General features: G+C 37.8%; 2 protein-coding genes across 2 annotated transcripts in view; one reads left to right on the forward strand and one right to left on the reverse strand.

The window, feature by feature from the left end:
• The first annotated feature begins 8,599 nt into the window (after positions 1-8,599).
• Positions 8,600-11,036, forward strand: LOC144957634 (sulfotransferase 6B1-like). The gene is made up of 2 exons (XM_078888979.1): positions 8,600-8,710; positions 10,153-11,036. The coding sequence occupies exon 2, from the start codon at positions 10,164-10,166 to the stop codon at positions 11,034-11,036; it is 873 nt and encodes a 290-aa protein (XP_078745105.1). The 5' UTR covers positions 8,600-8,710; positions 10,153-10,163.
• A 4,521-nt stretch (positions 11,037-15,557) lies between these two features.
• Positions 15,558-17,500, reverse strand: part of LOC144957963 (uncharacterized) — a 7,230-nt gene continuing 5,287 nt past the window's right edge. Inside the window, exons 3-4 of the mRNA XM_078889525.1 lie at positions 16,342-16,482; positions 15,558-15,805 (exon numbers count right to left, since the gene is read on the reverse strand). Coding sequence (XP_078745651.1) covers positions 15,558-15,805; positions 16,342-16,482 — 389 coding nt within the window. The remainder of the gene's footprint in view (positions 15,806-16,341; positions 16,483-17,500) is intronic.

Consider the following 17,500-nt stretch of genomic DNA (forward strand, 5'->3'; position numbering starts at 1 on the left):
TATATATATATATATATATATATATATATATATATATATATATATATATATATATATATATATTTAACTAAGAGGACAACCATTATACGAAATAAAAGAAGCAATCTATTGCACTGACACAACTTCAGCACAACATTCTTGGCTTGGAAAACATTTTATGGTCTTTTGTTTCATACATAGAAGGACGCTCGTTGGGCATCATGTTGTATAAATCTAGTATATTATTAGCTTTCACGTGAGACCACATTTGAAGTTTTTAAAAATAGATAACATTCCGTGTAACAAAAATAAATTTTTGCTGACTCAATCCTAGATATTATTATATTATACAGTGAAGCATTGAAACATGTGTGCTCTCTGCATTGCAGGGTTGCCAGATTATTTACAGGCATTCTGCCAACTGGATTTTTAAAATCTGCCAAATACCACAAAAATCTGCCAAACCGTACTATTTATAGTGCCCCATTTAATTTGAAAACTCATCAGTTTTGTTAAACAAAAAATTCCCAAGGCCGATCTCATAATTTTTTTTTTCACTTCCCAAGTTAAAAAAAATCACTTATTCATAAAAATTGCCATGGAAAACGTGGAGTAGACCTATACATGATATAAATGATAATGTAGCAAAATCTAACACCAATAATAAAGTCTGCCAAAAATCTGCAAAACTGCCAAACCGTTTTTTTTCTGCCAGTCGACTTCAAATTCTGCAAAAAAAAAAAAAAAAAAAGAGGACATTTGGCAGCAAATATGCAAAATTGGCAACCATGATGCATTGTGTTCTGCATTTCTATAAATGCGTGTCAATCAACCCACCTAAGCTAAGCAAAAAAATGTTATCATCCTCTTTATCAAATCGAGATAAAAGAACAATCTCTCTCTCTCTCTCTCTCTCTCTCTCTCTCTCTCTCTCTCTCTTCTCTCCTTTCTCTTCTCTCTCTTCTCTCTCTCTCTCTCTCTCTCTCTCTCTCCTCTCTCTCTCTCTCTCCTTCTCTCTCTCTCTCTCTCTCTCTCTTCTCTCTCTCTCTCTCTCTCTCTCTCTCTCTCTCTTCTCTCTCTCTCTCTCTTCTATATATATATATATATAATATATATATATATATATATATATATATATATATATATATATATATATATATATATATATATATATATATATATATAAGTTTGTTTTATAAATTCCATTATCCCAAAATATTATATATCTGACCATTTTTACTTTGAGTTCTAATTTTAGCTTCCTTTTCACTTTAACATTACACTGCTTCAATGCGGAGGGTGACAAATTGAAAAAAAATATATATATAAAGATAATATATATATATATATATATATATATATATATATATATATATATAATCTTTATTGTCCAGATAAAAGGCAATTCATGTGAGGCAAACAATGCTCAAACAGTTTGTGGCATGGTATGAACATCAACACATTTACAAGTACAGACACAGACATACACCAACATACACGTAAGCACATTGTTTCTACTACATATGTATAAAAAAGAAATGAGTGTACATACATACATACATACATACATACATACATACATACATACATACATACATACATACATACATACATACATACATACATACATACATATATACATACATACATACATACATACCTTGGAATAATAATACATGGAAGGTAAGCGGCTTCGTTCGCGCAGTCGCAAAGTTGATACCAGTGGGCGGAGCTTAGCCGCCATATTAAAAAGCCCAGGAAACGATTGTTTCTCATAGAGACGAGAGACTTGAGTGATGGAAATCATCTTGTGTTGCCGATTAAAACACTCACTTACTAAAGGAATTTAGTCATTATGATGTTGTAAAATACCTTGCAAAGGCAATATTAATTAAATTATTTTCTACGTTCAATTCTGAAGCCAAAGCACTATCGCTACGCACGGTTAGATTTGCTTTGCTTGTTGGTTATGACATGAATAAGGAAAAAAGGAGGAGTATGGGTATAAGTAAATACTTGTAAAATATCAAGCATCCGCACAGAAAGTAATGGAAGTGCAAGCTCGAATTAAAGATATCGAAAAATAAGAAGTGGATCCGGTCGGAATCGAACCTGCGTGCCACGAGACGGCATATTTCGCTTGGCCAAGAAGAGAGAACAGCAAGGGAGCGTTCACATATTACGTCATCAGCTAGGGGGGGGGGGAGGGGGGGGGGGTCTACCAAATGTTGACATGTGTTGACATGGGAGAGGAGGGGGGGGGGTTAGACCCAAGATGATGTCATCAAAACATAGGCAAATTAGGCCTATTTTATTAAATGCAAGAAAACAAACAGCAATCCTCATGCATATGGTGTATAAAGTAAGACTTCCTGACCATGATTTTCCAATTGGTGAAAGACATAAACTAATACCATCAGTTTATGCTGGATGTTCCCTGAAAGAGGATGGAACCATTGGTTACAGTGGTCCGACGTATGTAGCAATCCGCAGTGGCAAGCACGACAGCAGTAGTGCTCTCTCCCATGCTGAAGATTTCGATGCAGTCTTGAATTTAGAAGAATTCGACGTCATCAGCAAAGTTAATGGACAAATCAAACCCCTAGTATTTGTTTCAGTGGATGGTGGTCCAGATGAGGCTCCAAAAAACGGACAGACACTCGCTGCTTGGGAGAGACATTTCAAGGCGCTGGATATTGATGCTGTATTTGTCTTTACACACGCTCCAGGTTTCAGTGCTTATAATGAGGTGGAAAGAAGAATGGCACCGCTTTCAAAGGATACAGCATCTGTCATCTTACCATTTGATATTCATGGACGTCATCTTGATGGAAGCAACAAGACTGTTGATGTTGATCTGGAAAAAAGGAACTTTGAAGCTGCTGGAAAAATATTAGCCAATATTTGGTCCGAGTCGATAATAGATGGATACCCAGTAGTTGGAAAATTCATCCCTCCACCTGAAATTCCAAGACCCAAACTTCAATTTCAAGAAACAGATGATTAGAAGATAAAACACATTCGTCAATCCCAATATCTGCTGCAAATAGTGAAATGCAGTGACAACTCATGCTGCAAACCTTGGCGTACTAACTATTCATCTTTTTTTCCAGAGCGTTTTCTGCCACCACCTGTACCACTTGCTTCATGTGATGATGGTTTGGAGATAGGCAATAATGGAAGATTTGGAAGCCTATTTCAAAGTTTGTTCCTTTCAAAACAGCTAAAGATAAATTGCTATGATGAGTATTGCCCATCTCTCAAGAAACAAGATGGGAAAGGGGTATCACTTCTCAAAAGGCGAACTTGCCCTAAATGTTCATTGTATCACTCCTCGATCACAGCAATGAAAGACCATTCACGAAAATGCGGCATACAAGAAGAACAGCAAATGGGAGAAAGTGATGACGATGAAAATGAAATTGATGATACTATTTATAGTACATTGCCAGATGTCCAAGACAGAAACATTTTTGAATCAATTAATTTTATGTTTGGAAATTGAAACAGAAATTCATTCCACTAAAAGACTAATATGCTATAAAATAATTTGCCTCCTATACTATTTTAAATTACACTTTCTGAATTTTTTTAAATAGCACCTGCACCAAGTAGCCTAATTTAAATAATGTTTGTTAGATTTTATCTTTGCAAATTTAAATTTTATGTCCCCATTGTATCGTAAAACATAAATTATCAACAGGATTTTGGATTTTTAGTTTTGATTTCTGCCTCACCGATGGGAGATAGTTTCTCTTTGTTCCACACGATCAATGTTTTACGTGTTGGTTTCATCTGTTGCGAAAACACGTATTTCCTCTCTATGGTGTTTACGTCCGCACCAGTATCAAGTTGGAATTTAACTTTTTTGAAGTTAACGATCATACTAGCTGATATTGCTGTTGTACCCAGCTTCATAACATAATTGTTATCATTTTCGTCTGAGTATGAGGTGTTATGTTCGTTCTGAATCGTATGAATGCGAGAGCATTTCGATGAAAAATGATTCATTCTGTTGCAGCTCTTGCATGTTTTATTCCAAGCTGGACATTTTTCTTTGATTCGCTCGTGACTTTTGCCACAGAATTTGCAACAGTGTATCCATTGTGTAGAGGATTGTTGTTTTTGGTGAGAGTGAGAGTGAGAAGATCGATGCCGTTGCTGAGGAAATTGAGGTTTTGAATGAGAAGATTGAGGTTTTCTAATAGAATGTCGAGACGATGAGTAATGGTTGCTTTGATGTACCTTCTGTATGGTGTGATCTTGTAGTGTCATGTTCTGTAGTTGTGTTTTGGCTGTTTCATGTGTACGACAAGTATCAATTGCTTTTTGTAGTGTAAGGTCTTGTTGTTGTAGCAGGTGTTTTCTTGTTTCCTCACATTTGACTCCAATTATGATTTTGTCACGGAGAAGGCTATCTTCAATAGTGCCGTAATTACAAGATTTTATCAGTTTTCTCAGCTCTGAGAGGTACCTTTCAAACGATTCTTCCTGTCCTTGTTGTCGGGAGTTGAAAATATATCTCTCATAACTTTCATTAGTTTTCCCCACACAGAAAAGCTTAAATTTTTCAGTAATATTTTCGAACGTTTCTTCCTTTCCTTCGAAATTGAAGCCATCGTAAATATATTCATAGCTGCTCGTCCGATGCAAGATAGGAGTGTAGCAGATCGTATTCTGTCATCCCCTTTTTCTAGCCCAGTAGCGATTTCAAAATTAGTCCAGTCACGAGAGAATTGTCGCCAATTCGAAGCTAAGTTGCCTTCCATGTTGAGTGGTCTTGGCGGAGGAATTGACATTGTTGATCTCGAAGTTGCCATAATTGCAGGGATGCAACTCTTTCAAAAAAAAAATAAATAAATAAACAAACAGTGATTGTGATAATTTAGTTGGTTATTTCCCTTAAATAGAAATTTTTGGCGAGAAGGTCACTTAGGAGCGATTAATTCTGATTTCCAAGAGTTGTTGCCCTTGAGAGTGAGAATATGCCATGCGGGGGGATTCCCCAGACATAATGATGAACTTGATAGAATAACAATTAATTGTTTTCGTTAACTCACAGGACGAGTGAAGTTCTTTACGCCGCTGCCACCATGATGATTGGGAACATAACCAAAGACAATGAATAACATTGACGAGCCGAATGAAAAGATATAACTTTATTAATAAATGATAAAGTAATGAGTGATGATCGTGATGAGTATTGATGGCTTGAGAAGAGAGTGAGTGAGAGGTTTAGAAACGGAAGTTGTTATATAATTGTTTGTAATGATGTCTTAGAGTAAAAGTTGTTACGTATTCTTATAGAACCAATCAACAGTTAGAACGTTGGCTTCGTAACCAGGAGGTCTGGGGTTCGGTTCCCGGCCGCGTCATACTCGTCAAAAGCAGAAAACCCCACATGAACCCAACCACAACCGAGCTATTTCGGTCAAGGACAAGGGCAGAAAGCAGACGTTACAAAAGATAAGGGTATAAAAGTAGAAGAAAGCATACATCTCATGCAAGAATGCAGAAGGCCCTCCCAACCACCCACCACTTTTAGCTGACTCTTACAGCACAAAGTTTCGGGGTAGGAATCACATTAAAAATCAGGCCACCACTACACGACCACAATTCTTAATCCTTTCACAGCTAGATTAGATTTCACGTCAAATATGAGTCAATCCTGTACAGTTTTCATCACAGATTAGTCTAAAGCGCGCTCGAGTCGCATCGCATGGACTATCTCTCGGTGACACTGCATAAGTCAGTCATGTATAGACAAAAGTACGTTTGGTTTTGGTTCGGTTCAACTCAAAGCTAGCCATGAAAGGGTTAATGGTGACAACTTAAAATGTGGACGTACCATTGCAGCTATAGCAGTAGTAGAGTAAACTACCCAATTGCTGCTGGGTAGACAGGGGGAACCGGATAAAAATTCTGGCTGCAAAGGGACTCGAACCCGAGACCTTTGGCGTGACAGTCCAATGCTCTACCAACCGAACTAACGGGACCCCCGCTAATAGAGCTATGAATTACCATAACAGTCACAGGGAGATATATCTGAATTTGACTCAACTTGCTATCAAATAGTTTTATTTCATCGTTAAACATGATTTAACTGATAAAACGTATTTGCAAACATAGTTATGAAACAAATTTAAGGTTGATACTTACATCCACTGATCATCGCGATTCTGATTTCCACCAATGAGTGAATCACCGTAAATACGGCCGGAGGAATGTTTTGGTCTACCCAATATGGCGGAAGCGGCCAACGGTTGGCTTCAGTATTATGACGTCATCCCCCTTCCATCTATTTTTATTCCAAGATACATACATACATACATACATACATACATACATACATACATACATACATACATACATACATACATACATACATACATACATACAAACATAATACATACATACATACATACATACATACATACATACATACATACATACATACATACATACATACATACATACATACATACATACATACATACATACATACATACATACATACATACATACATACATACATACATACATACAGAAGAGCGATACGATTTATTTGCTGGGACAGCAGATAACCATATTGTAAATATTATGTCTTTTTACTTGTATTGTGTTTAAAAGAAGAAAAAAAGAAAGGAAGAAGAAGATGGCAAATGATAGTGACGATGATGATGATGATGATGATGATGATGATGATGATGATGATGATGATGATGATGATGATGATGATGAAGATGATGATGATGATGATGATAATAATGATAATGATGATGATGATGATGATGATGATGATGATGATGATGATGATGATGATGATGATGATGATGATGATGATGATAACGACGGCGACAATGTCGATGATGATGATTCACGCCACTGCTGCTCGTTATTTTCATTGGTTGTCTCGTTTTTCCACAGAAGATTTGTTAATTAATTTTATGGCGGTTGGAGTTGGAATGAAGGTTGCCTTATGTCGATTTGTCCTATATTTTGCTTCTGGATACCGTCTTCCGGAGCGTAGAAGTTGGAATTTTTCTTCTCAACTGCATTAATATAAGTTGTGTCAAGGCTTCTAAGGTCGGTGTTAATTATTTTTAAGCCTCTCTGGGGATTCTATGTAGTTTGGATTTTTCTTTTGTTCCACAGCTTCCATGCCACGTTCTGGTGCCAAACGAAACGATACTCAATATTAATGACTTGTAAATTTGTATCATGGTCTTTCTGTTCACATTGAAAGACCTTAATTTTCTGAGTATGCACAAGCGCTGGCTACATTTTTTGATGACTTTGTTCGTGTGCGATTCAAATCTTAGACTGTTATCTATAGTTACACCAAGGTACTTAAACGTTTCGACAATGTCAACAGTCGGGTTAAAAAAAAACCCAAGGCCCAATGCATAGCGGCGGCGGTGCAACAAGACGTGAAATAACCAAAGGTTACCCAAAGTTCAACACGACCGGGAATTCAAGATTACAACCGGTGGGGTCATCCTACACCAGATCTGCCCAGCCAGTACTACGAAAAATTCGTAGTAATACGAACTTTTTGGGTCCAGCTACAGAGCTGCATAAGTCTCTTTGATTCAATAAATTTTGTTGAGAAGGAAAGTCTAGCTTCTTAGAACCTATATTCAGGACTTTGTAGGATTTTTGGATCATGCTGAGGGCAAATTGCTTATTTCTAAAGCTATTTACAGTGAATGTTTTCTTTGTTTTCATTGGAAATGGAGAGAAAGATAAAGGGAGTAAATAAGACTCATGTATAAGGTAACAACACAAAACAAAGTTGAGTTCCCTTATACTTTCTCTCCATTTTATTGGCTCATTTAGGCATCTCTAGTTTTTGGTTTTACTATTCCATTGGAAACTACGAATTTTTGAAATTTCAAGTGGGCAGCTCTGTCCTACCCTTATGATATAAAAAATGACAGCCTAGTCAGTTCAGGCCTGGCGGGTCCGTCACTACAACACTGCATGCCAGGCAATTATGTTTTTGTTTTTTCCCCCCAAGTCTGACGTTGAATGCTACACCCATGACTATAAACGGATTTTTAATGTTGCCAGGTTGGCGGATTTTCCACCAAATTGGCGGATTTTTATCATTGCGTGGCGGGGAAAAAATGGCCTGGTGGATGGCGGATTTTTAGATGATTTGTATACCCTTTTTTAAAAAAAAAAGTAAAATATAGCAATCAAGTCTAATTATTTCTTCTCCCCCCCCCCCATAGTGACTTTTGGGACCACCTTTTGTGAGTGCCTAGATCTAATTTAGATTAACTGAAGGTGAAAACAAAATCCGACAATCTAACTCCCGCTCAAACAAAATCGAAACTCCTAATCTGCATGCCTTTAAAGAGAAAACAGTTGTGAATAAGTGAGTAGCGTCCAGTATCACGATTTTTATTCTGAGACAATACACTATTGTTAGTTATAAGTGTTTTAAATCAAATGACGTAATTTTTGGCGGATTTTGGGCAAAGGTCGCATGTGAAGTAGGATAATGTTGGCGGATTTTGGCGGATTTCTAGCATAAATTGGCGTGATTTTTGCAAATGCACCTGGCAACACTGCGGATTTTAGTACTGTGATTACTGTGTCAAGATTGGGTCACTGGTGTCTCCTCTCTTTGAAGCAACGAGTATACATATCGGTGTATATTTGTATATCTTTGGATCACCCTTGGCAATCATTCGTCTTGTACCTTTGGAAATAAAGAGATTAGGTGAGTAAATAATCTCTCTCTCTCTCTCTCTCTCTCTCTCTCTCTCTCTCTCTCTCTCTCTCTCGCTCTCTCTCTCTTTCTCTCTATCTCTCTCTCACACTCTCTCTCACACACACACACTCTCTCTCTTTCTCTCTCACTGTCAATCTCACTCTCTCTCTCTCTCTCTCTCTCTCTCTCTCTCTCTCTCTTCTCCTCTCTCTCTCTCTCTCTCTCTCCACTCCTCTCCTCCTCCTCATCCACACACACTCTCTCTCTCACACACACACACACACACTCTCTCTCTCATTCTCTCTCACTGTCAATCTCTCTCTCTCTCTCTCTCTCTCTCTCTCTCTCTCTCTCTCTCTCTCTCTCTCTCTTTCTCTCTCTCTTCCTTTGCACGCATACATACACCACATATATATATATATATATATATATATATATATATATATATATATATATATATATATATATATATATATATATATACACAACATTGGGTCGCCTTGTGTTGAATATACACAATAGGAATGAATTATTTTTTTGTCGTCCATTTCAAAAAATTTCCAATCTTAAAAATCTTGTATCTCAACTAATACTAATCTCTCAGAGTGGTTCTATAAATTAAATTATAGAATTGTTCATATTCTACAACGTATGCAATTTTCATGCCTCCAATCCTAATTTGCACAATTCAAGGGTTTGTTGGACCGAATTCCCCCTTACCAATATGCTGTGTGTTGCTGTTGGCTTGAGGCCCAAATGTATCAACGAGTTTTGACTATCCGTATTTTTAATGTTTCGATGAATTTAGATTATCCATTGATTCAAAACCGTCACCCCTCCATGGATAAAAGACAGGTAGATAACCACGTCTCTCGGACAATCGTCATAAGGTAAACAAAGAAAGTGATTGGTAGACACAGCAAACTACATAGGTTTTACTATCGATAGTATGCAGATGACGTCACGCAGGCCTTTGTTATTGTTTTTGCCATCCGCGTTTGTGAGTTGTTCTCACTAAACTGTATTAACCAGACTATAAAAGTTCATGGTTACACAGAGTTTGTGTGTTGGTTCGTTATACTTCCGGATGGCAATGTTGTGAACTCCTTGGCCAAGCGCATTCTATCTATCGATCTTATGTGTTTAAGTAAAATGCCCACTGTTCTATCGCTTGATCAATGGGACCAACATAGAAAACTATGTGTAAATGTAAACGTTTATAATCTGATCGAGAAAATCGTGTGATAACTAGTCACCCATTTGGTGGTATAAAAACAATAACATTGATCAGAGAGAGGAGTCGATTTCATTCACTTTATTGTTTATAATCAACCAACTATGTTTGTCCGAGCACGTGTGAAGGTGTGTCACAAATTCCTAGTGTTGATTGGTCAAAAATCTACTGGTTAATTCCGTCATTCCAACTACGTTTTTTGTTGGGTTTTTTCCAGCAACAGACCCCATGGAGTTCATCAAAGAAATGGTGTACAAATTTCTCATCAGTTCCGGCATTGTCTGGTACTTGATGCCGATCGTCAAAAAGTACGTAGTCAAGTCTAACATTCAACCGTCAAACTGCAATCATAGAATCCTGGACGATGAAGGCTGTTCAATGACCGCCTTCAAACTGGATGACAAGCTTCTGCCTCCGTATGGATTACATAATTTCTCTAAAATCAAAAATCTGAAAATTCGAGATAATGACGTGTTGATATGCGGCTACCCCAAAACCGGATGTCACTGGACATTTGAAATTGTCCACATGCTATTAAATAGGTCAGCCTCGCTTTCTAAATACGGTAAAGTTTTCGAAGGATACATGGAATTTTTACCTGAATTTGTTTTGGATTCTCTCCCTTCTCCAAGAGTTCTAAACACGCACCTCTCTTACGATGAGCTGCCTGATGAAATTAAAGCCAAAAAGACCAAGATAGTTTTAACCACACGATGTCCCAAAGACACGGTTGTCAGTTATTTCAATCACATACAACACCTTAAAGTATTTAACGAGTACGGTGGAAATTTTGACAACTTCTTCAAACTCTTTATGAAAGGTCAAATGTACCACGGAAGCTATTATGACAACGCCTCTGATTGGAGGCAAGTGATTACGTCACCAACAACCGCCAATCCTATTTTCGTGATGAAGTACGAGGAGCTGAAGAGCGACCCCGAGGAAATGGTCAAGAAATTGTCCAGGTTTCTGAATTTGGAAATGACCGACACCTTCATAGGGGAGGTGACTCGTACACAATTCAAGAGCTTAAAGACGGCAGCGGAAAAGGACCCTTTTATCTCGGGCGTGTTCCGTAAAGGTAAGACGTTCCAATCCTAATCAAAACAGCTATGTGTCACGTGTAATTTAGATACGTAAAATAGATTTTATAACCAAAGATACGACATAAGGGCGAAGTTTATTATTATATATAAATTGTGGAGAAAACACTAAGTTTGTTAAAATGACATAAATAAAAATATAATTCTATAATTTGTTATTATGTCATTTACGCTATATATGGTTATGGCGACATAATATGGTCGACATCATTCGTCTTTGTGAATTAAATGGAAGCTTCAATTTCATTTTATGATTGATTCTATAGTAAACATTTCAATTGTTTCCAGAGCAAACATTTCAATTGTGTCCATAATAAACATTTCAATTATGTCCATAGTAAACATTTCAATTAATGTCCATAGTAAACATTTCAATTGTTTCCATAGCAAATATTTCAATTGTGTCCATAGTAAACATTTCAATTATGTCCATAGTAAACATTTCAATTATGCCTATAGTAAACATTTCAATTGTGTCCATAGTAAACATTTCAATTGTGTCCATAGTAAACATTTCAATTATGTCCATAGCAAACATTTCAACTATGCCCATAGTAAACATTTCAATTATGCCCATAGTAAACATTTCAATTGTGTCCATAGTAAAAATTTCAACCGTTTGAAAGACAACAAAAATCTGTGTTTTGCTCAATGGTTAGTTTTTGTTCTATGTGATCTATTGTATTGATTATTCTCTGTATTAAAATATTATCACATCCTATACCCTTTATATAAAAACAGTGATATCTTACCGATTGATGACGTCGTACGCAAACTATTATAGGCCGATTGGTGACGTAGTACGCAAACAATTATAGGCCGATTGATGCCGTAGGACGCAATCAATTTCAATTATAGACCAATTGATGACGTAGGGCGCAAACAATAGACTGATTGATGACGTAGTACGCACACAATTATAGACCGATTGATTACGTCGGACTTACTGAAAAGTGAAGTCATCTCACCAACACCCTCTCTCTCTCTCTCTCTCTTCTCTCTCTTCTCTCTCTCTCTCTCCTCTCTCTCTCTCTCTCTCTCTAGTCTAGTGTTACGTTGATTAACCCCAAATTTACTGTTTACAAGAACAATCGAATACATAAAGATAAAAATCCGACTTATTTAGATGAAACTACATGTATTATCAACAATGAAAAATTAACAGAATTAATAACGGGTTTATTTCCAATTGAATACTAACATTTCGAGAGGAAAAACTTGAGCTTTTATATAGCGCATTATCCACTAAACGTGCTTAAAGCGCAAGGGATTACTGTCAACAGCAACACTTAACATGTAGGACGTGATATGATGCCTGTTAGGCGATATGCCAATTATTATTTTTTTCGGACAGAGATAACGATGTTAACTGTCATTTACTCAATTTACATCTGAGTACGATGAGAGAATGTGAGTAAAGAGTCTTTTCCAAGGACTCAAAATATGCGCCGAGCGAGGCTCGAACACAGGACCTTCCGATCCGAAAGCGAGAGTCATACCACAAGACCACATACCCGCACAAAGAAAATTTATATTTTTTAAAGTAAACTTTCTTAATCCGTATTCAATTCTAAGTCAAAGATTACAATTTTCCGATCATACGATATAGTATAAGCCATATTTTCATACAAATTTATGTCATCAATTCCAATAAAATAACAGACATTAATACCGTTTGAAAATGATGGGTCTCATTTATACGCGACATAATTCAGATTTTATAAGTGAAGCCTAAAATTAAATTCAAGCATCAGATTTTATAAGTGAAGCCTAAAATTAAATTCAAACATCAGATTTTATAAGTGAAGCCTAAAATTAAATTCAAGCATCAGATTTTATAAGTGAAGCTTAAAATTAAATTCAAGCATCAGATTTTATGAGTGAAGCCTAAAATTACATTCAAGCATCAGATTTTATGAGTGAAGCCTAAAATTACATTCAAACATCAGATTTTATAAGTGAAGTCTAAAATTAAATTCAAGCATCAGATTTCATGAGAGAAGCCTAAAATTCAATTCAAGCATCAGATTTTATGAGTGAAGCCTAAAATTAAATTCAAGCATCAGTGAAGCCTAAAATTAAATTCAAGCATCAAATCTTAAGAGGGAAGTCTAAAATTAAATTCAAGTATCAGATTTTATGAGTGAAGCCTAAAATTACATTCAAGCATCAGTGAAGCCTAAAATAACATTCAAGCATCAGATTTTATGAGTGAAGCCTAAAATAACATTTAAGCATCAGATTTTATGAGTGAAGCCTAAAATTACATTCAAGCATCAGATTTTATGAGTGAAGCCTGAAATTACATTCAAGCATCAGTGAAGCCTAAAATTAAATTCAAGCATCAAATCTTAAGAGTGAAGTCTAAAGTTAAATTCAAGCATCAGATTTTATGAGTGAAGCCTAAAATTACATTTAAACATCAGATTTTATGAGTGAAACCTAAAATTACATTCAAGCATCAGATTTTATGAGTGAAGCCTAAAAAATTAAGCACATTTAAGTGAAGTCAAATTTTCAGATAGATTTGATGAAGCCTAAATTACATTCAAGTCATCAGTGAAGCCTAAAATTAATTCAAGCATCAATTAGAGTGAAGCTCTAAATTAAATTCAAGCATCAATCTTAAGAGTGAAGCCTAAAATTAAATTCAAGCATCAGATTTTATGAGTGAACCTAAAATTACAATTCAAGCATCAGATTTTACAAGTGAAACTAAAATTCACATTCATAGCATCGGTTTATCTTCACCAAGGTAATACGATATCGAAACGACTGGGCACATTAGAATTCCTGTGTTTATTTATACCAGGATTGTTGAACTGAAATATGTTGTCAGAGAACAGAGTGCGGAGAATCATCGCTAGAAGGAGTCTTATTGATGATGACTTTTATTCTTATTGATATGCATCATATCCATCATCATCACATCATCATCATCATCATCATCACTATCATCATCATCATCATCATCATCACCATCATCTCAACATCATCACCACTATCATCATCGTCGTTACTGTTGTTGTATCGCCATTATATATTATTGTTATAATAAAAATTTTAAACATAAAATAAAATAAAATTCCCTGTATTCATCCCAGAGGTGAAATTTGTTTCTAGTGTCTATTCCAAGGGAAGACTGGAATAACCCAGGCGTCAGTCGCAGTGCAGCGCCGCAAATTGAGCTAGGGCGAAGTGACTTGCTCAAGGCCACACATCGCAGCGGGAAATCGAACTCGGTACCTTTCGGGTACGAAGCAAAGACGGTACCACTGAGCCACGCTGCCCTTAAAAGACATCATCAATAAACCTGTTATTCTCGTTGTAAAAAAACGTCATTGATGACGTCATAATTTTCATGACTTTTATTCTAACTATTGAAATAATTCAAAATATATGAACGTGACTTCAATCGGATATATGTTTTTGTTTTTTTTTGTTTTCTAGACTGTCATTCGGGTGAATTGTTCTCACTAACCCAACCCCCCCCCCCCCCCCCTTCCTTTCCGCGTAAGTGTCTAATCTTTTAAAGCTTACATGTAATATAGTTTTGTGTTGGCGATACGATTGATCTGGCGGAGAGAACATGTGATTGTTTTATCTAAACGTATATCATCAATAACTCTCACTCACTAATTAGTTGCAGCTCTGTCCTGACTCCAATAAATGTTACCCACCGTGTTCAAACGGAATCACCTCAGGGTGGTAAGGATACTAAGTAATTGGATTTATTGTTAGGTTTAGGGGGTCCCGATTGCTCAATTGGTAGAGCACTCGCTTCACACGCAAAGGGGCCGACCCAGCTCGATCCCGGGTGCAGTCGAGATCTTTTTCTGACCCTCCTGTCCACCCAGCAGTGAATGGGTAGCTGAGTCTGTTAGATTTGGCGGAAAATACTTTACGATAGACTTACTAGTGTCCTATCCAAAGGATTGGCAGCAATTGCTATTGTCCGCTTTACGCTATAGAAACCGGGATAAACTCCGGCTCCATGGGCCCAATGGCTCTGAAGGACAATTTTCTAGATAAGGTCTTCATGTGTGTGTATTTCACAATACTCCTTCAAAACAACTCCATTGTGATTAACAATGAAATAATCTATTATAAAGTTGAGCCTTTCTATAGAGCAACATCCACTTAAAGTGCTCAAAGCGCTTTACAAGGTGTCCCTGATCAACAGCAACACGAAACATGTAGAATGAGACATTACACCAGGTAGGCGATATTACAGGGGGGGGGGGGGGGGGGGGGGTGTGTGTGTGTTCCGATAGAGACAACGCTGTTAGCGGCCAGGTACTCATTTTACAGAGAGAATGTGAGTAAAGAGCCTTTTCCAAAGACTCAACTATGCGCCGAGCGAGGCTCTTACCCAGGACCTTCCGACCTGAAAGCAAGTGTCATACCACATAGCGGCACTCTATCGGCTGATCTATCAAGAATCCCAACTTCCTGTGAACAAAAACAAATTTGCTGGATTGTTTTGTTTTGTTTTTGTTTTTTTTAACAAAAAGCTTTATTAAAAGTTTTTACAAAACATGAAACTAATCGCAATGCACAAAATAGCAAAAACCAAACGATTCATCCGCGGAGTGATGAAGCCACCACCATTGTGGGAAAAAAGTTGATGAAGTTGACCTCTGACCCAGGAGTTGCAGAAGTCACCTTGACACGTGTAGACACAGGTCAATAACTGATCACCAATGCAATAGTCACTGTCCGGCCTGTCGATGCAAGATCTCCAATAGGATACGATTTTCTGTGTCACTGAATTGGAAGGGGAGAGGGAGGAGATTATGTTGATGATGATGATGATGATGATGATGATGATGTTGATTATGAAGATGATGATGATGATGATGCTGATTGTGAAAATAATGATGATGAAGATGATGATGATGATGATGATGATGATGATGATGATGATGACGATGATAACGACAACGACGAAGATGATGAGGGGGAGGAGGAGAAGGAGAAGGAGGAAGAGGAGGAGGTGAAGGAGAAAGAGGAGGACAAGGGGAGAAGGAGGATGAGGAATGGGGGGAGGATGAGAAAGAGAAGGAAAAGAAGGAGGAAAATAAGAAGAAAAAGGAGGAGGAAAAGGAAAAACAGAAGGAGGAGAAAGAGGAGGAAGAGGAAAAGGTGGGGGAGAAGAAGGAGGAGGAGAAGAAGGAAAATGAGGACGGCGAGAGATGGAGGAAAAGGAGGAGGAGGAGGAGAAGGAGGAGGAAAAGGAGAAGGAGGAGGAGGAAAAGGAGAAGGCGGAGGATTGTGTAGATATTCCACGGCCAACGAATCACCTTTGTTGTAAGTTTCCTGGACAACACAGTAATCCTTACAGTCAAGCACCTGCCAGCCCGTGAAGACATCAGGCTGGTTGATGCAGGCCGTGTCCGAGCCGTTGTCCTCTACCGAGTAGGAACAAGACTGACATTTGAAGCCTGTACAGATGAGATGGACACACAAATGGTCATTAGCTCATTCACAATAAATAAATAAATAAATAAATAAATAAATAAATAAAATTCCCTTTATTCATCCCCAAGGGGAAATTTGTCTTTTTAGGGTCTATTTGGAGGGAAGACTGGAATAACCCAGGCGTCAGCCGCAGTGCAGCGCCGCAAAGTGAGCTAGGAAAAAGAGGAAAGGAGGAGAGAAGGAGGAGGAGGATGAGAAGAAATATGAGGAGGGAGAGGAGGAGGAGTGCGTTAGGGCGAGGTGACTTTCTCAAGGCTACACAACGAAACGGGCAGTCTAACTCGGTACCTTTTGGATACGAAGCAGAGACTGTACAGCTGAGCCACGCTGACCCCGATGGACATTGAATTCACAGTCACAACTATCAGACTTATTTGTTTGTTTGCTTGGTTGTTTGCTTGTTTGTTTTAAATGGATAATGAATGGGGTTCGATCGCTCAGTTGGTAGAAGTCGAGATATTAATATGGGCTTACCAAGTATACGGTCGGTGTCAGTATGAGTTTACCCAGGCTACGGTCATTTTCAGGGTATGAGTTTATCCAGGCTACGGTCAGTGTCAGGGTATGAGTTTATCCAGGCTACGGCCAGTGTCAGAGTATGAGTTTACCCAGGCTACTGTCAATGTCAGGGTATGACTTTACAAAGGCTACGGTTATTGTCAGGATATGAGTTTACCCAGGCTACGGCCGGTGTCAGAGTATGAGTTTAACCAGGCTACGGTCAGTGTCAGGGTATGAGTTTACCCAGGCTACGGTCAGTGTCAGGGTATGAGTTTACCAAGGATACGGTCAGTGTCAGTATGAGTTTACCCAGGCTACGGTCAGTGTCAGAGTATGAGTTTACCCAGGCTACGGTCAGTGTCAGGGTATGAGTTTAACCAGGCTACGGCCAGTGTCAGAGTATGAGTTTACCCAGGCTACGGTCAGTGTCAGGGTATGAGTTTAATCAGGCTACGGACAGTGCCAGAGTTTGAGTTTACC

The sequence above is a fragment of the Berghia stephanieae genome, chromosome 12 (genome assembly GCF_034508935.2).
Source record: "Berghia stephanieae isolate SIO BIC M18660-M18661 chromosome 12, UCSD_Bste_1.3, whole genome shotgun sequence".
NCBI lineage: Eukaryota > Metazoa > Mollusca > Gastropoda > Nudibranchia > Aeolidiidae > Berghia > Berghia stephanieae.